The 24,206-nt window shown below is 39.0% G+C and overlaps 1 protein-coding gene across 1 annotated transcript; it reads left to right on the forward strand.

Moving 5' to 3' along the window:
- The first annotated feature begins 1,657 nt into the window (after positions 1–1,657).
- Positions 1,658–22,539, forward strand: Tmem207 (transmembrane protein 207). Its single transcript, XM_075955682.1, has 5 exons — positions 1,658–1,732; positions 3,536–3,573; positions 10,826–10,870; positions 11,854–11,999; positions 22,409–22,539. The coding sequence occupies exons 1-5, from the start codon at positions 1,658–1,660 to the stop codon at positions 22,537–22,539; spliced, it is 435 nt and encodes a 144-aa protein (XP_075811797.1).
- The last annotated feature ends 1,667 nt before the right edge of the window (positions 22,540–24,206 follow it).

The following is a 24,206-nucleotide window of genomic DNA, read 5'->3' on the forward strand; positions in this document are numbered from 1 at the left end:
CTGACGGAAGTCGGGCTTCTGACCGACTAATAAATAAGTTCACCAGTGAAAAGCCTATTTTTCATTCTGTTTAATTACAGGCTTCAAAGACACTCAAAATGGAGGCTGTCTTAGACACAAATAATACTGTAGGCTTGCTTTACTTTCCTCCTGTTGGCATTGGCACCGAGCCCTTCCTCTGCTTTGAAATTCATGGCTGTGTCTGTGTCTGCATACTAAACAGACCATGGCCACCCCTGAGCCTGCTTTGCCTGTCCAGATGCAGTCAAATATTCCAGAGGTCTTAACGCCCAGTTCAGAGGTGGAGTTTAGTTCACTAATATGGTCCATTTGTTTGCAGTGTAATCTACATATGTGACAATAAATGGGTTCCCATATAGTAATTTGAATTGAATTTGTTAAAACTAGAGTGGGAGTTAGGCAGCAAAGTGCTTCTGAATTCTGGATACCTGACTTCAAATTTGGTCCTTTGAGTATGAATGCACAAAACATTTGAATGACGTATGGACGCTCCAAAACATACACAGAGCAAACAGACAAGAAACTAATAGTGAAAAGAAGTTTCTCCCTCCACACCTCTTTTCCTTGTTTCCCTTTCCCTCTTACAGCCACTTTTAATGATGTATTCGACATTCTCTGCACAGAAAAGCATATGCTACAGATTTTACAAAGAAAAACATTCCATCTCCATCTTCCTTTTTGTATAAAAAAAATCACATGATACAGGCAAAGTACCAGCACTCATTCCTTTTACTTAAAGATAGCACTTAAAGCTACATTATCCCCTGTATTCTGCCCCCAGATTTAAAAAGAAATTCCTGGAAGTAACCATCTTAACCTCCGACTACTTTGTTGCATGGATGTAGCCATTTTTTTTTTGGATGTAGCCATTTTGTATTTGATCATGCTGATGGAGATTGGGTGTTTTAGTGAGCAGCATGGCAAATTAATACCGACCATATATCGGTTTAAACAATTGAAAGGTATAGGATACATTCCACAAAGGTAAACCTTGCCCTTTTAATTTGGTGCCTTTTAATTTAATAGATAATGCCCAATAATTACTTTCTAGAATTAATTATATATGAAAGGATGCTTCTTCATAACTACCACTTCTCACTGTATTTCCAAACTTTAAACCTGCTAATTTAATCATTGTAGATTCAAGGCTGAGATCAATCCCTACTCAAAATGATACGTAGAAACAGAAGAGCAAAGATGAGATCTGCAAAGCACAGAAAATTGAGTAACTATTTCCAGGTGTGATATTCTGTTTAAAAGAAAGAGGAAGAGGAAAGAAAGAAAGAAGAGAGGGAGGGAGAGAGGAAGGAAAGAAAAGAGAAAGACCTCATAATGTCTCCTGGAATAAAACATGCGCTTGAATTTTGAAAGTTATTCAAACAGTCAACTGGCTTTGCAGGTCAGCATTTAATAGCCTTGACAAACAGCACCAGGGTTCTGACCTTAAACTCCTTGAGCTCTTAGTCCCTGCGAGCATGCACTGAACATTCTTTCCCTGGATGCCCTTTCTTGGTCACACAGTTCATCATTAATGCATACTGCGGGAGGACACATAGCATAGAGCAGCTAACACATTTTGAGAAGAGTAAATCAGAGTGAACAAGCCACACTATCTGGGAAGATCATTCTTTTTAGTATGTCAAGATCCAGTCCTTTGCATGTCACTTCCAAAATTCCAACAATAGGAAGCCTGTGCTTGCTACTGTTCCAGGTAACCATCAATACTTCTGGGAGCTCTCTGAGGTTCTCTAAGGGTTTGATTTGCTGTGGATTTGTCCTCTGTGTAACTACTGCAAGTAAAAGTGTTTTTTCCCAGGTATGACTAGCACCCCATGCTTTATATTTTTTATTGCTCCAAGACTGAAAACCAAAACATTCATGACCTCAGTCTCACTTCTTTGTTACTTAGCTGCAATGGTACAGAAATAAGGGATGTGATGTACACTTTGCTTCACTTTGCTATGATTTGGGATGTTTTTCAACTCAGAAGCGCTGTTGACACAGAGATGCTATAGCTATATTAATTTAGAAAATGTTTATCAATTTCTTCAACTCACTGGATTTTTCACAGGTTTTCAGTGCTGGCTGCTATAGGCAGAATCATTTTAGGATTTTTTGTGGTTACTCTGTGCCAGCATCTCTTTCCAACCAATAATGGCATCCTTGTATCTCTGTTACTTGAATGCAATGCATCTGAAAGATTAGGTCTATGGCATATAAATTCCTCCTTTCACTATTTCATAACAACTTGGCAACTAATGCACTGGCCATTCAGTTGTAATGATGAGATACCACACACTCCAGTAAGGGTACAGCAGAATGAGGAGAGTAGGAACTGACTTGAAAGGGAAATACTAGCTTCAATTGTTTTATCTGTTAAGCTGGATCCCAAATGGTTGCATGTACTCATAAACAAAGCTTCTTTATAGACAGAATTTGAATGTTCATTTTCCCCTCGGTTAGTATGCAAATCTCTTTGCAACATTCCAGCAAAAGAGAATGCAACTCATCTTCTGTGCTTATAAATTGTTCATTATCATGTTCTCTGATGGTCAATCCATTGCTCCATCTGGCATAAATACTAGGTGCTGAAAAAGGCACATTTGGGATCAAGCGGGAAACACAAATCCCATACAAAATCTAAAAGACTATTGCTTGAAATATTGCGTCATCTTACTTGTACTGACATTTATATATAGTAGTCTGGGAAAGTAAATGCTTTAACGGGCCCCATTAACTCTCACTGCTGTTTGTGCAAGATGTGTGAATGTCTTCATATTGTACAAAGGAGTCTCAATATAAAGAGTCAGAGTAACACAAAAACAGTCTCCAGAAACATCTTTCTTGTGATCATGGGTGTGAAATGTTGTAGCCTCAACACTGAGGCTCAACACGGAGAACTAAGATAACTTTTGTTAGATTGTTTAGGGTTGGACCTCTCAAAGGGTATTTTTTTGATAAATAAATATCTTCCTCTTTGATAAAGAGAAAATTTCATTATGTGTGCTTTTCTCAAACAGGAGTATCATGTAACCATACATTGACCTCAGTGATTAAAGCCACCCCTTTCATATGTATATTTAATTCCCATCAAAGCCAACAGGATTGACTTCTGTTTCTCCTGACTGAGAAAACCTTTGCTTTGCATGAAAATTATGCTCAGATAAATTGTGACCCTCACACCACTCACTAAAATATAAAAACAAAGAGATTCAAGGGTCCCAATGGCTCTCTAGCTCAAAAAAAAATCTACAGAGAAAACAAGTAAGGTTCAGATCCATTTCTTGGGTATGCAGGGAAATTTCAGTGGAAATTGAGTTTGAGAATCTACCCGGAGAATTTTTTTCCCAGTTAAAATCCTCTGTGTACCAACATTAAACTATGCTGCAAAGCTTTTAATTAAAAAAAAAAGAAAAGAATGATGTAAAAATCACACTGTCTCCAGGCACTGTTTTCATTAAAGGATTAGACCGATGAACTGTTTGGATTTTATTGTTCTAAATATGTGTTTCAGCTGGTGCTCTCAGATCTATCATGTGAAGAAAATGAAATGTAAGTAAATAACAAGATATTCCATATTTTTATTTAGCATTTGAAAAATGCAAAGAGTAGGACTCTCTTCATTTGAAAAGCCTCAAAGGGTACTCATGTAAAAAAAAAATCATGATTTCTAAAAAAAAAAAAAGGAATGTTACTGCCATTATGATCACTTTGTTTAATAAAGAACAGAGCTATCTTCAAGTGTTTAGGCTCTTGCATTCTCTTCCCATTAGATTTCCATGATTGTTAGGCTACAAAAGAATTGTGACATCCTCCTCCCTTGCCCCTACACTCATAACTATGGCAGTTTCAAGGAACAGTTTCTGAACAATTCATTTTCATATACAACCAATGAACCCACATCTTATCCTGTGTTATGTGTGCATCTCAAAGGGCATCGGATGCAAATTAAGTGAATAATTGATTCATTTCCCTACTTCGTGAGGCTTAATGGTTTTCAGAATTCTGTTCAGGAGATGAGAAGGTGCCATTAATAATGCTGATGATGACGAATGGGAACTCTAATGCAGGGTGACTGAGTGCAAGTGTCAAGGAAGCACTTGTGCCAAGTGCTGTGTTCTGGGTGCAGCACTCCGCCAGGCAGCTGTTTTCAATTATCATTGCCTCATCCTCTCAAAGCCCTGTCTGTGGGCATTGCCTCTAAAACAAGAGACGGGGTCAAACGGGAGTTGTCCTTAGGCCTGGGATCGTTCACTCTTTCAGATCATCCTGTTGCTAGCCTGTGTGTGTTGCTCTTTCAGCATCTGCATGCCCTTCCATGGCTGTTTTTTTACATTAATTTTTGGATCTACTACTGTGCTGTCTTCTGATGCTTGTGACTAATCAGTTGTTGATAGTGTTTGCTTAACTCTGAATTTCAAGACTGCCCACACCTTGCCTTCTTGTTTTCTGTCTTTGACCCAGAATAATAGACTCCTAGGATTGGGAAGAGCCTTAAATGTTGACTCTACTATCCAATCAATAGGACAAGGGGGGATGGTACTGGGAAGTCAAAAAGCTTCCTTATTGCTTCTGAGGTTGTCCTCGTATGTGGAATAAACGGAGAAGAGGGAGATAATCGTTCTACAGCACAGTTTTAGCTGATGCTTAACTATGAGCTTTCTTTGGTAAGCAATTTTACATCTCAGCGTCTGTTATAATTTTACCCTCGTTTATTTTCTGTTGAGTAAAAATCAGGAACTTCTTCAAATAACATTAAAAATAGCAGGAAAGAAAGGTAGAAAAGATAAGGAAGTGGCTGGTATTCCAGGGAAATAATATAAAAGAAATAAGTCCATTGACGAGAGATACAATACCTTGCACAAGGCTGTGTTAGTCGGATAAGTTTATAAAAAAAAAAAAGACAGGCTATTTTAGGAAAGAGCAAAAGTTCCACATCCAAACAAGATTTTCTTTTTCCACCTGCGTTTATTGGAGAGGCTTTTAATTTAGAGCCATTTCTATGATCTGAGACCATTGTTTTAAATACATTACCTGACTAAAAGAATAGAATCATCCAATGCCAGTTGCTTTGGGTAAAGAGTAACATGAGCTCACTAGATTACAGGAGAGCTCAATAGGCTTGGTTAGCTCTTGATGTGCTTTAAAATGAAAAAGATAAGCGAGAAAAGCTGGCCCCGAGTTCATCTGCAAACAGACACACAGAAGGACAAGAAGCTAAGGAGGGGCAATGCTGGAGATGGGGAAGCTTGCTCGGGTGGAAGCTGAGAAGAAAAGGATTCGGATTAACAAGACATCATTTTGTAGTGTCTCAACTTTTACTTCCTGGATTCTCCAAAGCCGTTTGAGAGCATTATAAAGCATTTGACTATGAGTTCCACTTAAATTTGTTTTTAAATACTGGACATTTTGTGATAGGAGTTGCTCGTTTTATAGTTGTAGCTGAAATTTTAGTATGAATCATACATTGTTCTGATTAATATAAAATCTAAATATTCTAATTGATTGTATATAAAATATAATGCAGACCCTTTTCATTTTAATTAGTTATGCTTTTAATCTATTCCTTTCCCTATAAATAACCGATTACACTGTCAAAGAGTACATAGTGATTTACAAAATATGAATATGTTATATATACATGCATATATAAAAATGACTTTATAAATTAATTACATAAATTTCCTAATGAGGTGCCAGCAATTTTCCTGGTTCAGTGGATTAAACATTTTATTTAATAGTAGGAAAAGGTCAAGGCATGTTGGTGCATGCCTATAATCCCAGCACTCTGTGTGGAGGCTGAGGCATCTCAAGTCAGGACTAGCTTGGGCTACAAAATCCGTACAAGACCTGGGGTATGTGGTGAGACCCTGTCACAGAACGTAAAGATACAGCTAAATAAAGTAGGAGAGAAAATAAGGGGCAAAATTTCTACCCACAACTGAGAATTCAGTGCCCAGTATTTTGACTGCAAAGACATATTTATAACCAACCTTTAATTCGATTTCTTACATGATTGGTGAAATACCTGAAGGATAAGCAGCCTGTGTTTGTCATAGAGATGGTGCAACTTACAGTCAAGTTCTAGACGGTACAATTTACACCTCCCCCACTTCTAATTATAGTTTTTTTTTTGTTTTTTTGTGTTTTTTTTGTTTTGTTTTTTGAGACAGGGTTTCTCTGTGGTTTTGGAGCCTGTCCTGGAACTAGCTTTTGTAGACCAGGCTGGTCTCGAACTCACAGAGATCCGCCTGCCTCTGCCTCCTGAGTGCTGGGATTAAAGGCCCACTTCTAATTATTATAGTTGACCTGCACATTGGCTCATGGTGAGAAATAAGTTTTCAAAAGAAAAAGGAACCCATGCAATTTGTTATTTCACTTATGCAAGGAATATTATGAAGACACTGTTCCTCTTACTAGAAGAATTTTCTTCAGGCTTCTACAAGGAGTAGCTGTATAACTGATGAGCAGCTCTTCACTCTGTTTCTCTCCATGACTTTCTTTTTCTCCTTCCCCTAACTGTAGGGAAGCTTAGACCAGAGTCAGAGGTTAGCCCCGCTGTTTCATATGAGATTTGCTGCTTCAGTCAGCTGATCGGTGTCACTCCTGGCCTATTTTCTTTTCAGGTACTCTCCCTGAACTTGCTGCTCGATTCTTTTCTGGCATTCCTTTAAAGCATTTTGGAAAAAAGATCCTGGATGTAGATTCCATTTGGAAAGATGAGGCCCGAGGTTCCTACTTGCATTATCACAGAACAGGCCTCCATTTCCAACTTATTCCTATTTATGCTCCTGCATCCCCCAAACAGAGATGCCATACAAGTCATTTCACCTAGGACTGAGCTTCCTCAATTTTGCAGGAGGAACAGAGAAATGTGCTCCTTCCTTGTGTCACTGGGGATTTGAAAGTAAAGAATTTCGCAGGCAGCTAGGCACCCGGTGCATAACAGTTTCTGCTGTAGGAAACCCTGCATGATAACAGCAGAGGAGCAAGGCAGCGGTTCTCTGAGCTTCTTGAAGTTACCCCATTAATGAATTTGCAACCTCAGTCCCTAGATCCTCAAAGAAGAACAGTAAGGACCAGTCTAGCCGTCTGTGTAAGCAGGAAGAGCTCCACAGCATCCAAATAAAGATGAGCCTTCGTGTTCTGCCTCACATAGCATTTCCTTTGACATCTATTTGTGGGGAACTCTAGTCCCTGCAAGTGTTTCCATTAAATCTGTCAGTAACTCATACTTTTTCCCCACATATTTTTTCTTGAAAACTTTTAGTTAAATGTCTTATTTAATATTCAGCTGGATGTGGTGGCACAAGCCCTTAATCCCAGGATTTGGGAGGTAGAATTAAGGTGGTCTTTGTGAGTTCTATGTAGGCCAGCCTCATCTACAAAGCAAGGTCTAGAATAGCCGGGATTGTTACACAGAGAAACCCTGTCATTAAAAATAAAATAAGAAAATATGCATGCATGCATATAATGTGTTTGAATACAATCTACACTTCCAATTCCTCTACCTTTCCCTCCCAACTTCTTGCATTTCTTCCTCCTCTCATTCACTCTCTAGGTTTTTCACATCCACTCAGTCCATTTAATGCGGCCAATTTGTGCATGGCTGTGAGACTTTATTTCCTGGAGAATGAGCGGCCTCTCAGAGCCTGAAAGCCTGAAGAAAGGCGACCCTCCATCTCTCAGTAGCTAACAACTGTCAATAACTCCTAACGTGGGGGTGGTACTTCATGAGCCCATCCCCATCCAAGCTGGGAATTTGTCTGGCTTAATATTTTGCAGGTTTTGTACATGCATCCCGAGCCATTGTGAGCTCATGTGTCTAATTTCCACATCCATTAAATACTGCACCATTGCCGACATTCACTGCCTTTGGCTCTTAGACTCTTTTTGTCTCCCCACTTCCACGATAACCCCTTAGCCATTCGAACACCAGTGTATTTATTTAGATCTTCGCACTCCGCAGTCTCTTTCTTTGCTAGTGGACTGGTGGTTGCTTTCCATCGAACATCAGTATCCTAGACTGACTGTTCTTCAAGGATAACTTTATTTTCAGGGATGCAAATTGTTCCCACTTTGAAAATATTATATTTAAAATCTAAGCAATTATAATACTGTTCAAGTTCATGTAACAGCTCAAAAGATGCTTTTGCAAAACACAATTTGGGAAAGGGCTGGAATCCAAGAAGGAAGAATGTCCCCACATCTTCTAGCTGAGACTTGCTTCTGAATAGCTCTGTGGGCGTCTTCCTGAATTCTCCAAGTCCAGGAATTGACGTCTGTCCTCATTCTGGATATCATGTATGTATGTATAAAATGAGAAGGACAAAATAAATGTTCCCTCAATGCTGGACATTATGAAAATATACCATGACTTTATTTCTATAGTGAGGTTTCCTGACCATTTGTTTATCAGAACCTCCACCAGGGGGTGCAAAGGGCACAGAAGGAGAAAATGAAATAAAGTTGAGTCCGTATTGACACTGAAATCCATACGTGTTAAATGGCTCAAAAGTTGCACTTAACAAGGAGGTACTCAGTATTTATAATTGACTTTAAGTCACGTGGACAATCTTAAATGGAAAAGAATAGAAGTGGAGATTTCTATATAAAGAAAGATAAAATACTCCATATTCCTAGCCAGGAGTTCAGAGATCTCTAAAACAAAAGTACTGTTTTGTTTTGGGGCTAGGACAGCATAGCTTAAGTATCATACTGTTTTTAAATTTTTGCAATTAGTACATTAGAATTTTATGACTACAAAAGATAGATAAATTGTAAAAATATGAAACAACCTCAAAGAATATAATTTATATGTGATAATTTATGTCTGTCAGACCAGCAGGCCCCTTATGGGTGGAATGGCTCCTGCTTTCCATGGATGGTCTGACATTGATGTTTACAGTTATTCTCTGGGCTCAAGGTGATGTATTCACAGCACAAGCACTAGCACCTGAGCTGAATCCACACATCCGCTAATGATGACATCATGGCCCCTTGCTATGATGTGCCACTTCCTAGCTCATGGTTTTTAAAAACAGGCTGTCCTGAAATGCACTTTGTAGACCAAACTGGCCTCAAACTCACGACTCACAAAGATTTGCCTGTCCATGCCTCCCTGATGCTGGGATTAAAAGTATGTACCACCACCAGATTCTTAGGGTCCTCTTTTTATTTTCCTTGTTTTTTTAGAGACAGAGTTTCTCAGTGTCACCTTGACTGTCCTGGAATTCACTCTTTAGACCAGGCTGACCTCAAATTCACAGAGATCCACCTGCCTCTGCCTTCCAACTGTGTGCTCGGATTAAAGGCATGTACTACCATTGCCTGATCTCTTAGGATCTTTTTTGTTTTTAACATTAGGCCATACTTTTATTTACTACATATACTATAAACATATACAATACATGCTACAAAAAAAAAACATTTTTTAAAATTTAACTGTCAAGAAAGTGTATAATGTTATAATACAATGGCACATGTTCATATTTTATTTCAAATCGGTTTGCTTATCACCCACTTCAAACCATTAATAGTGAAATGTTACTCTTGGAAAATTAAAATTATCTATTTGCATTATTAATGAACAATTACAACAAATTAATAAGATATTAAATATCAAATATTAGTATCCAAAAGTGGGCTCTTGCAGAAGTGATTATATAAAACATAGCGGCCAATTTCAGGTTACTTTGCTCTGGGACAATGGACATATGCACTTGAATAGGATTCTAGCACTTGCTATTTTTGGAAGATATTTGTAAGAAGTCCTTTGATCTCTTGAGGTCCAATAACTGCTACACCCAGCCAAATCCAACCAAACTTCATGTAATGGCTCTGAACAACTAATCACCGAGGAGTTCTGATCCGCGTAGAGCTGTGTATCCCATCAACACCACACATAATGAAGAGATAGTTACATTTGAATGTCCATTTCCCTCTTAGCCACTTGTGATTATGAACTTTTCTAGCCACTGCAGGTATCCAAGACAAATCCCCAAATCCAAAGTTCAAAGAATAAAAATTAAGTCAAATTCTGCCTTAGTGAAATATTTTTGTCTTCTAAGTACCATGTTGTCACATCAGATGTGTCATACGTGACTTCTGGCCAGCAAATGGAGCATCTGGTGAACAATAGACAATAAGTGTTTTCAAGCTGTAAAGCTCTCAGAGTTACTTTAATGTTGCCTGAAGATAACAAAAATGAGACCGTCTCAGATGCTGGCCAAGGCCCTGGGTTCCAGTATTCCCACTGTGCATTCTGAAGACACCATGACAACAACATCAGTGTATTGAGATCTGAAAGAAGTCCCTCTGTGTTCAGAGTACCATATTTCCCAGCGTAGTCGGGCACTAGGAATTGAATGACACATGCATACCGTAGAAGTTTATAACACAGATTACAAACCCTTTTTAGAGAAGCTGAATTATAAAGGCCTCTACTCTGGATATCTGTCAAAAAAAAAAGCATAATAAGAATGATAGAATGATTATCTGCCTAATGCCTCTGACATTTTGACCTTAAAATGCTCCTCACTAATTTCTCCATGCCTTAGAATCAAAACTATAGCAACAAAGCATTGTCTTTGCATATAATTTGTGGTTCCAAATTAACCTGCCTTCTCAGTGGCTTGAATGAAGTGGACATAGGGTAGATATTCTTTTAGTATTTTGGGAACAGATCTGTAGAAGAGTGAGCAGGTGAGTATTATGGGAAAATAGATGTGTTTAGTTTAAAGCACCAAAGAATCATCTCTAGTTTTCTAGAATTAGACACTTACTGCTTTTGCTTTATTTCTAGATGTGCAAATTATGATGACCAGCATTCTGATGGCTGGTATATCTGGTAAGAATTCCTTCAGATTGTTTTATAAAAACATTTGGATGTTCATGTACACTTTCTCTTCTAGATAATTTGAAACAGCATGTGCAATCACCAGCTGAAGGGAAATTTTTTATTTTTATTTTATTTTGTTTTTTGGTTTTTCAAGGCAGGGTTTCTCTGTGGCTTTGGAGCCTGTCCTGGAACTAGTTCTTGTAGACCAGGCTGGCCTCGAACTCACAGAGATCCGCCTGCCTCTGCCTCCCGAGTGCTGGGATTAAAAGCGTGTGCCACCACTGCCCGGCTGAGCTGAAGGGAAATTTAGGGGAGTGTGAATCAACAGTTTTGTCATATCAATATCAAGACAATATTCGCTAAATGCCTCCTATGATAAAGAATCTATTGTTTTCAAGACTCTAACTTTATTCTATAGCTAGAGTTTGTTACTGATAAAGTAACTGCTCCTTCTTGAAATCTTTCTAAATTGTTCTTCCACTTCTGGTTGTAAATACCCACTCAACATAATCAAATGAGTCTTTAATAAGATATTCCTCTAGAAAATTTAAAGCAGTTCTCATTCCCTAAATCACAACTTTCCTATCTTCCAAACTTAACAAAAACCAATGCTGTTAATGAAAATTTCAATTCCTCTAAGGCAGAGACACTGTCTTGTCTGTCTTTAATCCTTAACTTGATATTTCAAATATTTAAATGGTGAATAAAAAGAAAGAAAAGAGGGGAAAAGAAGGAAGAGGAAAAGGAAAAAGTGACTTCACTTTTTAGGTTAGCCCTTAGTATTCATAGAAAAAAATGCTTGTCACCAATGCTTTTTCTGAAGACCTCCAGATCAATTAGTGATGTAGAAAGATAGGCGATCGCTCCTATAGTTTGGCATTCCAGTTTGCTTGCACTTGCGCATAGCTGAGTCCCTGTATGTTCCCCAGGCACGTACAGAAATGCACACTCCTACATGCTCCGACTCACTTCTCTGTCTCTTTTGGTGCCAGGTTCCTACTGATGATACTCTTGGTGGTTCTCCTCTGTGGAGTAGTGGTTATCTGTCTCCGGTCCTGGCTGAAAAGGTGCCAAACAGATGATCCTCCCAGACGCACCGTGGCTGTTTTTGCTGTTGGAGACCTGGATCTCATTTATGGTGAGTTGTCTGCATACTTCTGGACTCCTCTACGAGTCCTTGAAAAATTATCATTGCAAAGCAGACCTATACACTTGAAAAATGCATCCCTATTGGGAGACTCAAAGGCATGTATTGAAGAGAGACCATACAAGGGAAAAACAGACAACAGGAAGGCAATGTGCCTCCCTGACTGGTAGAGAATGGCAACAGAGCCAAAGCAGTTTGTTCAATTAACAAATGGATAGAAACGCGTGGAGATGGACAGTTCAAGAGAGTGGTAGGGCTTACGGTTCAGATGAGCATCTTTTGGCCTTGACATAACTCTACCCTATGCCGTAGTTAAAATCTTAATCATTAAGCCTTTGACAACTCATTTAACTCATCTGAAGTAACACAGAAGCATATTTTCTGAAGTGTCAGTTGCCAATGTAGAGCCTAAAATCATTAAGATTGGGCACCAAAAAGTTAGCTGTGATGTACTTTCTCTGCAGAAACCCATATGATTCCTGGTTCTGCCAGCACCTGTCCTATCTGTCCCAAATTATGCCCTGGCCATCATTTTCCAGTTTTCCTTCAGGGTTAAAAGAAGAATAGGAAGAAAAAGAGTTATTTGTAGCAGTCAGTCTTTTCAGTAAGCAGAGTGAAAACCACTTATCGCTTGATTGTTTCCGAGTAGCTACAATTGATAATCATTTCTTAACCCTTAAGCACTGTCCTTTCTTTCAGAGATGGTTGAGATTTTCCTGCCCAAATTTTACTTCCTCACACAGTTATCCAAAGAGTTCTTGATAAAAATTAACTTGGCTAACTTTCAGAAACTTGGAACAGTGTGGAATTTTCAAAATATCAAACACAAAAGCAAACGACTATGTCGAAGGGGTAAAAAAAAAATAACTTAAGAGGGTTTAACTTGAATATGTAATGTTCTTGAGATTTAGTGAGTCTTAGGCTTCCGTGGAGTGTTCAGGCACAAAAGGTGACATATATGTCATCACCCACCAATGCTCAGGGACCACTGAGGAACAGAGAGGCAAAAGATCTTAAGAGGCAGAGGCCTATGAGGACTGGAGCAGAACAGTGTCTTCTGGATGTGAGAGGACCACTGCTCTCATGAGTTCACAAAGACCTGCGCAACACAAGTCAGACAGCATTCCAGCCTGGAGAGAGGGGTGTACGGGACCCCATTTCTTCCTGAGGAGCTATCCACAATTACAAGATTCTGTGGGGTAGCAGAATAGGCTGATCATGCTCCAGTAGATGGTCTCTTCCCACAAGCAGCACAAATGGGACTCGGTGGGTGATTAAAAACAAAAATGAGGACAACAAGTTAGAAATAGGAAGAGAGGAAGATGTGGATCTGGAAGTTGATGGGGAGCTGGAGGTGCGACTGGGAGTGGGTGGGGAGGTAGTGGTGGACCTGGGAATAGATAGGGAGGTGGGGTGGCTCTGAGAGTGTGTTAAGAGGGAATGGTGGATCTGGGAGTAGGTGGGGAGGTGGGGTAGATTTGGGAGTAGGTGGGGAGGTGAGGGTGGATCTGGGAGTAGTTTCCAGAAGTTGGAGCAATTATGATCATGTACACATGGATGAAATTCTCAAAGATTTAACCAAAATATATTAAAAAGAAAAATATTTAGTGATTATTTTTGTCTATATGCTTCCCAGCATGAAGTCATTACTTAACAAGGATAAGATGCTATCAATTTGAGAAATTGTTGTTTGGGAAAGGATAATTAAATTCTACAATAAAAATAAATAGCTCTTTCTCCTAAAATAAAAATTGCTTTGCATGTAGCATCAAGGGAATTAGGGTCACTAACCTAACAAAACATTTGTCAAAAGGATATGCATGGAAATATTGATCTTCTTTTCTTTATTTAAATAGAGTTAATAAATGTAATGTTTTTTTTTCTGCCGAGAAAACTTGTATTCCAAAAAAAAAAAAAAAAGCCTTATTTCCTGTCTCTTCCCTCTTTCTGAGGACAACTATTCCATCAGGCTACCTTAAATCTTAAGAAAAGTCTCCTGAATTTTAAATAACATCCTTCCTGATGATTTGGTTACAGTTTTTACAGACTGCTGCTACAGCCATGGTTTGTGTTGTTTCTCTATTTATGGCATGGTGGTTCTCATAAGTGACATTGAACTTGCCGGCACAGCCTCAGAGTGGGACAATAAAACATTAAATCCAGCACATTTCCTCAGTAATCTGCATAGATGTCCCTAAGTCCTGGGCCTAGAATTATGAGCTCTGTATTAGGCTGGAGTCATTATAAACATAAATAAATAAATGCCAGAAATAAATCATCTTCTAAAAAGGCTAATCTGCATTTCAGATCTACCAAGTCCTAAGCAATAATTTGAGACTTTTTCGATCTTATCTCTATTTCATAAATGTCAGCTTCAAAAAGTACTCATCAGTTCTCTTAGAGGAGATCTGCTCCTCTCCCTTGCTCTCTCTCTCTTAGTTCATATATTAATAATCCTTTGCTATGAAATGGGGGTAGGTAGCTATACAAATTAGTGTGAGTGCTCATAACCTAGCCAGCTCATCACATTATACAGCCAAACACTCAGAGATTTAAAGGCCCATCTTGGATGGCAGGAATTGCATTCTAGGATCTTAATTCCTGACATTTCCCATCATTTTTCCCAAGCCTGTTGGTAAAGCTTCTGGTTCTTTAAGAGAAATCTTAAACTCTCCTGCATTGTCTCTTATACTGCTTGCATCGTGGAAAGCTCTTCTCACCTACATTTCTCCTGATGACTCAGAGTGGGATGAAGGCAGTCCTCTCTCTTCTGCCCCTCCCCCATCCTGTCTGAGGGTGCTCCCCTTCCAGAGATGGCAATCTTTGCTGTAAATGTTGACCCAGAGGCCTGTCTTTTAGTATTCGTAGTTCTCTTTTCAGGAACAAAATACAGAAAAACAATTTAGACAGTGGCATTCCCTGTCACCCTAAGGAGTGCCAACTAGCCATTTCAAGAGGTAGATTCCAGGGAATTAATATTTTGGAACAGTCAGCAGCCTGGACCCACACTGTATTTACATACTGATGAGACTTTCATGATGTTTTCACACTCTGAACATAGCTGTTTTGTTTCTAAGTACATATACTCTCCCAGAAATAAGAGCCCTCTGAGGTCCTGTAAATCCTGTAAGGATTAAAACAACAATATCTCCCTCCACAGCTCCCGCAAAGCATGTGTTCACAGTCTGAGCCTGAGACCGAGCCTGAGCCGAGTCTTAACCTGACCCCAAGCCCAGTCACTGAGCAATTCATGGGCCTACTTCAGGGTTAGCGGAGTACATTTTTGAGTTTTCTTAACATTCACTATTAAGAAAAGGGAATAAATGAATAGAAATCATAGGAATGGCACTGATGATCAATGAGAATATAAAGTAGGGTTCTTGACTCTTTGCCATCTCTGACACACAGAGGAAGTCTCTGCTAGACACAAGATGTGGGAAGTAAACCACTGGAAACATCTTAATGGACATAGTGCATTTGCTGTATTAACCTCCAGTTCCTCCTAGACCTTTGTTTTATTTCTTTAAAGTTATTTCACTTTAATATCACTATTTATTGCATATATTAATTGAAATTGCTCACTCATTCTGACCTAAGGATCAGAGGTTTGACACTCAGGATCTCATGAACATTGCCCTCAAAAATGAAAAGCCAGGAGGAAAATTTTAACTGATTTAAAGGCTAAAATTGACTGAATGTTACTATTACAAAATATATAAAATAGGCAATTTTACATACATGCATTTCCTGACAATATTACATCATTCAGTGTTGCTGGAGGTTTCTGTCCTGCCTGGTCCTACAATCATTCAGTCCCAAAGAAACGAACAGAAGTCTACATTAATTATATACTGTCTAGCCTATTAGCACAGGCTTCTTTTTTAACTCTTACATCCTACATTAACCCATAATTCTTGTCTGTGTCAGCTACATGGCTTGGTACCTTTTATCAGCAAGGCATTCTCAACTTGTTTCCTGCATTTGGATGACAACTGCAAACTCACTCTTTTCTTTTCTCAGAATTCTCTCGTTCTCATTGCCCTGCCTCTACTTTCTGCCTGGTTGCCCCATCTGTACATCCTGCCTGGCTACTGGCCAATCAGCATTTTATTAAAACAATACAACTGATAGGGTACAAGATCATTGTCCCGCCACACTTCCCCCTTTTTTATTTCAAAAGAAGAACTCTGAATCAAATCTCCTTTGTTTAGCTTTTTTCCTGACCATTATCCATAATAACTTGTAACCAACATTCTAAACAAAAGCAAACACCCATAATACATTTTGGGGGGAATGTGGGCATGGTTTTTTAGGCTACTTCCTGATGACTGGGGGCACTGATAACCCTATGGGGACCTAACGAAAGTTTAGGATTATAGTCAAGTCCCGACTGGAATATTCTGTGATCCTTGATCATCTCAGCCAGCAGTCTTGAGGCTGTTCTGAATATAGAACTCAGAAGAAACTCCAACAGAGGTCCTCTGAAACATTGGATCATCTAAACCATCCATTCTTATCAGAGATTTTTCAGGGGTTTTCCTTGATCAAACCTGATTTTTCTTAACCCAGAATTTCCTGTGGAAACAAAAGCAAAGCCTCTTCTCCAAAGTAATACACCTTTTGACTTAGATTTTGAAGTCAAGCTATTTTCAAAATACATATATTGGATTAATCCAACAGCATTTATGATCACATGTCTTTTAGCAGCTTTTGCTCCTCCCTCAGTCATCAAACAATTTAAAGACAACACAATAACATACAGTATCCAGATTCTCTGTGTATTTTCCATCTTTACGTGACTTTATTTTAAACTCTATTTCTTTTATTTTTTATATTTAATTTTTTTTTGGTTTTTCAAGACAGGGTTTCTCTGTGGCTTTGGAGCCTGTCCTGGAACTAGCTCTGTAGACCAGGCTGGTCTCGAACTCACAGAGATCCGCCTGCCTCTGCCTCCCGAGTGCTGGGATTAAAGGCGTGCGCCACCACAGCCTGGCTATATTTAATTTTTTTTCAGAGAGAGTTTCTCTGTGTATCTTTGGCTGTTTTTGAACTCATTCTGTAGACCAGGCTGTTCTTGAACTCACAGAGATCCACCTGCCTCTGCCTCCCAAGTGTTGGAATTAAAGGTGTGCACCACCACACCCAACTATTCTCTCTTTCTTTTTCTTTCTTCTTTTTTTAAAAGCATTTTATCCTTTTTCCTTTATCTTCAAAGCCTACATGTATTTTTTTAAGCACACTAAACTGTTTGGAGGGTTTTTTCCCATCTGAATCTATCTTTACTGCATATCTCTCTTTTTCTGACCACATGAATCTTTAATTTGCTAAGCCATATGGCTAGGATTAAAGCTCTGGCTTTGATGGCTAGATCTACCCTATTTTTCGCTTTCTGAGAGTCTTGCCTCAAGGTAGAGATACTGGAGGGAGTCATGTTTATTGCTACAACTCTGTGGCGTTTTGGGGTTCCACCATCACCCAGAAGCATGCGGTTGGCTATTCATAAACACCATTTAAGTATTTTATGCCAGGGCCTTTTAAAGGGACTGCAAGGTTTTTGCACCTAAAGCTGAGTCAGGAAGCCTCTCTTAAATAAGAACTTGCTTCTAGCAAATGGAGCCCATCTGAAAAAAATACTGTTACCAAGAGGCCATGCTTAACTCTGTTCTATTTTTGTCTAGAATTACTTCCTAAGCTCTGTCAGATTTTATGTGGATGTGGTTGTTCACGTTGGCACCATTTGTTGACAGTAGTTTCTAGCTCCCCCGCGACTTCCTGCCTGGTCACCCTGCCTATACTTCTTGCCTGGCTACTAGCCAATCAGCATTTTTTATTAAAACAATACAAGTGACAGGGTATAAGACCATTGTCCCACAGGTTGCCAATTTCTTTGATTAGAAATACTAAAGAGAAAAGAAGTAGGCACAGAGTTCTTCATCTGTATATATAAGGTGTACTAAAGAACGGTGTTGCCAGCACAGACCATAGTGATGTCTGACGAGCTATCAGCTCTGAGAAAGGTCCCTCACCTGGGACCTCGGTGAAACACTGCAGACCACAGGAACATCTCCTGGTCCAATGATGACATCTTTTTGCAATAAATAAATCTGTGTAAGTTTTAACTAACAACAAGCAAAGGCTCTCTATCAGTTATTACTATATTCCATTATGTAAAGTAAGGACATTAAAACAGTGAAATAAATATTGCAATAATATCAAAATAGAGAAATAGAAAAATAAATACAAGAATCTTAGTTTGTTAGATTAATTGCGCTTTAGTTTGTATTTGAAAAGTAATGTCATGGTTTTTTGTTTTCAATGTATTAATAAAAATAATTCACTAAAACTAAGGGTAAATTGTGATCTCATGGAAAGTAAGGCAATAGATCTGAATAGCTGAATAGAAGCCCATTTTAATAAAGAAGTCGCATTTGGTGATATGAAGGGTAATAAATTGGAGGTTTGGGAGGGAGTGGAAGACAGCTAAGGTATATAAGTGAGCTGGCATTCATTAGAAGACAACAGAAGAGACAGCTCCTCCTTTGTTTGTGCTCACTTTCATGAACAATACCAGTCAACTGTGACACCAACAGCCATCCTCCTGCCCTCACTCCATGGGTGGGGTCACACTTGTCCCTGATAAGGACCTCTGACTCTGCCCCTCCTAGAATGCTCAGTCTATCCTAGCCTCTCAGGGCTGATGGCTTAAGTAAACTGCCTTCCAGCTGGCAATCTCTCTAACCCCATCATTTCTGCTGTTTAATGCATGATTTTTTTTTCTTTCTCCTATGTTGTAAAAGGAGTGGGCGGGCTGCTTTTCATCCCTCTCTGCTCCCAGCTAGTTTATCCAAAATAATTACACGGAAACTCTATTCATTTAAACGCTGCCTGACCCATTATATCTAGCCTTTTTTGGCTAACTCTCACATATTCTTTTAGCCCATTTCTAATAATCTGTATGTCACCACGAGGTCGTAGCTTACCTGGAAGATTCTAACCTATGTCCATCTCTGGCTGGAGCTTCATGGCATCTGCCTCACTGCCTTCTACCCAGCTTCCTGCTCTGTCTACTCCACCTACCTAATTTTCTGCCCTATCAAAAAGGCCAAGGCAGTTTCTTTATTTAACCAATGAAATCAACACAAAACAGAAGACTCTCCTACATCACTCCTATTTCAGAAAAAAAAAAAAAAAGATCTGGTTTTCTGGTCATGATTAGATGTGAGTGCTCCTAGCTGGGAAGAGAAATGACTGGAGGGACCCAGACTAGAAGCAAGCCTTGGCATGTCCAAGTCTTTCCCCCATAGGTGGCTCAGGATTCTTTTATTACAGGACCTGTTAGAGATTTTCTTTGTAGAGTTTATATTCCACATGTAAATACCTTATGGGGTATCAGGAAGGGAAGAAGATGGGTTTCCTTCACACAGTTTGTGGAAAGATGTGCAAAGGGCAGATGATTCAGTGTTTTTCATATATATACCTTATATATTCCCATATATATACCTTATATATTCCCATATACCTTAACTCTTACTTGTTCCTCCCAACAGCTCTCTAAAACTTTGCTATTGTTTTCACTATTCTGAAGATGCAGAAAGAAAGGCGTTCACAAATGAATCCACATGCATGGTATTATGACAGAACGATGCCTCCCATTCAGACTTTTTAGCTATTTCTCTATGTGAGGAGGGAGAGAGAAAACGGGAGTATGTCCAAACATGGTGATTCATATCTGTAATCCCAGTGCTCATGAGACTTAAGGAAGACTGCAGGTTTCAGGGCAGCCTGGACCACATAGTAAGTTCAAAGCCTGCAGGAGGGAACTTCTGCAGTGAAACATCCTCCTTCCCCACTTCGCAATGAGGGATAAGCAATGAAAGATGTAGAAAAATGTATGTTAATGTAAGTGAAATCTGTTGGAATTGTTATCAGTGATGTAAGAAATCTGGACTCTAATTATAATAACTCAATGATAAATGTGTGGGTTTTACAAAGCTGAAAAATAAGTGCGTCCTTCAGACCACAGTTTACTGGCAAAGCTGTAGAATTTTCTCAATGCTTGTAAACAGAGTTAACTTGTTATCAGGTAAAGATAACATGAGAGTGGCAAAATGCCTTGGCTGGGTAGTGGCACTTGCTGCCACATCTGATGACTTGAGTTCAGTTTCCAGAGCCACATGGTGGGAGGGGAGAACTGGCCTCCACAAGTTGTCCACAGGCCTCTGTACATGTACATGCCCTATAAATAAACAAACAAGCAAACAAACAAATAATAAATCCCCTGCCCCCCCCCCAGTCCAAACCACATGAAATTATATATAAATACACTCTGGGAACAAAAAAGATAGCAGGAGGTATATCTTCAGTTTTCAAGTTTTCTAAGATCATTGGCTTAATTAATTTACCGATAAAACATAGATGTCTTTCATAAAAGTAACAAGCAAATTTGTAGTAAAGAGATAATAATTCTGCATCACAGAGATCTGTTGTCAGGATCAGATCATCAGGATCACAATATTGATGTCAGCAGGAGAAATCAATTAAACCTAGCAGAAATATGAATGTGTCAAGCCACTGGCCAAATGTTCCCAGGTATCAGGCTAAGTTACTGCTGACTTCAAGCTGACTACATTAGCAACAGTCTACCAGGAAAATGGCTACTGTTCATTGCATACTTCTGAATGGAGGTAATTACTGAGATAAGGAGACTGTATAAAATCAGCTGCAACTCTGTTTGACGGAGAAGCTTAGCTGACCTCAGTCCAAGCTTATGCACTTCAAAAGGTTTTACCTTGCTAAACTTTTATGTAGTGATTTTTGCCATACCTAATAATGATAAAGATAATTTAAATCATTAAATAACCATTAAAGTAGAATTGATAAGAAAATAACCTTACAGATTTAAATTGCTACATGTTCCTAACACTGCACAGTATTTGGTGCTATATATGCCTGGCTCATTTCGAACATTATATATGCATTTGGTTTTCCTATGATTTCCTTCTTCAGTGCTGGGGATTAAACCTAGGTCTTGCACATGCCAATCAAACTCCACCCCATCTCCAGACGGTTAATGTTGCTTTTACGGAGATAGACACCATCATTATCCTTTTGCTGAAGAAGAGAAAAGTGAGCTAAATAAATATATAGCATAGGGGTGGGTTATTCAATTAAAAATCATACTAAGAAAAATCCTGGAGCAAGAAGTAAATTTAAATATATTTAATACACTTCTGTCTTTCTCATTTAATGGTAATAACTGAGAACCAACAAGATATGAAATAAGGCAAATACGCAAGTGTGGAAAAATGATGCTAAGTTATAATAATACACATAAAGTAACCATTTGATAATGTGAAGACTGATTCCTGCAGTGAGCTAATGTCTAGTACTCTGAACCCATTGGTAAACTATGTATAGTATATTCTTTGTAAGCTTCCAGATGCTAACAACTCTGAACCCTTTCAGAAAGGTTCCTGAACCTCTTCAGCTGGAGGACAGAGAGAAACAATTTTATTTTTGTAACCCCTACAGTTTCTAGACGGACTAATGACCCCATCATTATAATTCAAAAGCAGACATAATCAATATGCAAATATGTGGAATGTTGTGTTTCAGTTTATGTTTGTAGATAAAAATGTCAAAGTAATTCAGAGTTAGATAAACATCCAGAATAGAAAAAATAAGTATGCAAAAAGAGAAGGTTATAAAATATTACTATTGATTTTTCAGTGACTCAAAAATAGTCCTTCAAGGAAATACTGATTTCTGAAAGAGCTACTGGAAAAAAAAAATTCAAGGTCTTTCAAGGTTACCACATTATAAAAGCAAATGCTTGTTTAATGGCTGTGCTGTACATAATCTGGGTATAAGGACATCAATTTGAAAGTTCTTTAATTTAGGATGTTTTGTCTTTATTCTGCATGCATTTTAAGTGGAAGATTGTCACCACCTATCTCAACACGCTTACTCCTTTTTCAAGGAAATACTGCACTATTTGTATTTGTTATATTTTGAGAACCTAAATATGACACAGTGGAGTTTAGTAATAGTCTAATGTTCCTAGTGAGACTTGGGGTTCCTATTAGCCCATCAGCTTTAGCAAGAACAGCACAACTATTTAGAGGAATCGGCTTGGTAGTCCCCAACAGAATGTTGCTTTTTGGTCTCAGCTGCTGCACTGTCAATGTTTCCTGGTGCATTGGTCTTGCTGGTGTCATCAGATCATCCTCATAGTGACTCGGCTATCAGTGTGATGAGAAAGGTGGCCATAATATTTTTGTCAAGGGCACAAATAAATGTTTGTTGCTCCAGTGATTCAAGAAAAGCCGGATTCATCAGCTCTGTGACTGCCTGTATACTCCCCTGAACGGTAACTCATACCTCCTCTTTTCTTTTCCCAGAGACAGAAATGGCTGGAAGTCCAACATCTGGAATAGGCCTCCCTGCTCCAAACACTGAACTGGGTCCTGCTCCATGTTTTAGTGCCTTAGGTCCTCCACCTCCATATGAAGAGACTCTTAAAACAAGCTGATTGTACCCAGAATTGGCAGTGGAATGTAGTAGAACTATTTCTAAAGAGAGACAATTAATGTTAGGCAAATTGTTTGACTTAGTGGAAATTCTTGAAGATTCAAACCTTGGAGACCTGAGAGTCTGAGCAAGTACAAGCAGACAAAAGAGTCGATGGAAGAGGGTGGGGAGATGGCCATAGTGATGTTTGCTAGTGGATTAGTGGACTCTGTAGCACAGCTTGATCACACATTTAGAGCAGACAACACTCACATTTGAGTTTGTAAGGAGGCAGAAATGGGAGCTAGGAACCATTTGCATTAATTTTGCCTCCCACTGCCTTCCACAGCTTATTAAATGATGCCCCCACATCTGCATCTTCAGCCAGCCTCTGACAACGACTCATTAAAAATGAATAAACAGTTTAGCGATGGTGCTTGAGCCTAAGAGGGTGAGCATTTGAGTTAAAGTTAAAATGAGAGAATGGGAAGAACGTCCTAACTCTGAAATTGACAGAGGAAAACGAATGGAAAGGAAGAAGAAAGATGACTAGTCTCAACACAAGAAGTCTTATTCCCCAGCTGGAGAAGAGAGAACGCATACCAGAAGCAGAAGATTGCCTAAGATGTAAACTGGCAGAAACGATAATTCTGAGAGAAAAAGAGCAGGGGTCTTGCTGTCCTTGAGGAATATGAACTCCACAGCCTGGTCTCTTCCAGGACCTTCAGGATTTGCATTTATTGCAGCAAAATAGGAAGGAGCTTTGTTAAAGATTTTTTTTTTTTGCTTGAAGACTGCTACAGGAGAAGTAGCAGCTTGAGATTTCCAAGTATCATTTGGCAAGGACAAGGCAGGGCAAAATAATAATAATAATAATAATAATAATAATAATAATAATAATAATAACTCTGTCAGATTCCACAATAGCTGAATACAGATAGTGAACTTGTTTCATGAAATAACTGACATATCTACTTGATTGCCAATTCAACTTGACTAATCCTAACTCCAAACTTTTCTCAAAACTGCTTTAGCAAAGAGTTTCCAACCTTCCTATATTTCAGTCAAGGACTTGTACCTTCTGCTTGTATTACTTCATTCAAATGTTTTGTCTGAAAATCTTGTTGATTATAGCTTCAGAATTTCCAGACTCTAAATAAAAGTTTCCCACTTAGCACCTGTCTGGTATGAACCACCACTGCCAGTCCTTGCTGGAGTCCTAAAATAGATCCAAACTGGTCCAGGCGCCCCATCTTCGTTCTCGAGTATCCTATTGACAACACAGCAGCCAGGAAACTCCTTTCCAAGTTGTAGAACAGTTTCAGATTTGCTTGAATACTAAGGAGAAAGTGGAGAGAGTTAGTATTCAGGCATCTGTTGTACTGGCCTGCCTTGGGGTCCTGACAGGAGTGTTAGTATTCAGGCCATCTGTACTGGCCCACCTGTACGGTCCTGACAGGATATGTCCTCAGCTTCAGTCACTAAGAGCACCTCCTGTGCACATTCACTACGTTCCCTTTTAAAAGGGTAGGCCTTGCCCACCTCCTTTCTGTCCACCTGCCTCTCTTTCCCTTCTACCCCCTTTCTGCCCACTTCTCTGTCCCCTTTTCTGACCTTTCTCTCTCCTATTCCAGTAAATCTCCCATGTGAGCCCTGTGGTATAGCACGACTCCTTCCCACCGTCTTAAA

This window comes from Microtus pennsylvanicus, chromosome 1, assembly GCF_037038515.1.
Source record: "Microtus pennsylvanicus isolate mMicPen1 chromosome 1, mMicPen1.hap1, whole genome shotgun sequence".
Classification (NCBI taxonomy): Eukaryota; Metazoa; Chordata; class Mammalia; order Rodentia; family Cricetidae; genus Microtus; species Microtus pennsylvanicus.

Bases quoted from the DNA above. Each gene is read 5' to 3' on its own strand.
- Tmem207 (XM_075955682.1), top strand. From the start codon at position 1,658: ATGTCAAGATCCAGTCCTTTGCATGTCACTTCCAAAATTCCAACAATA. The intron at 10,871-11,853 runs GTAAGAATTCCT...TTTTGGTGCCAG, and splicing joins TCTGATGGCTGGTATATCTG to GTTCCTACTGATGATACTCT. The intron at 12,000-22,408 runs GTGAGTTGTCTG...TTCTTTTCCCAG, and splicing joins AGACCTGGATCTCATTTATG to AGACAGAAATGGCTGGAAGT.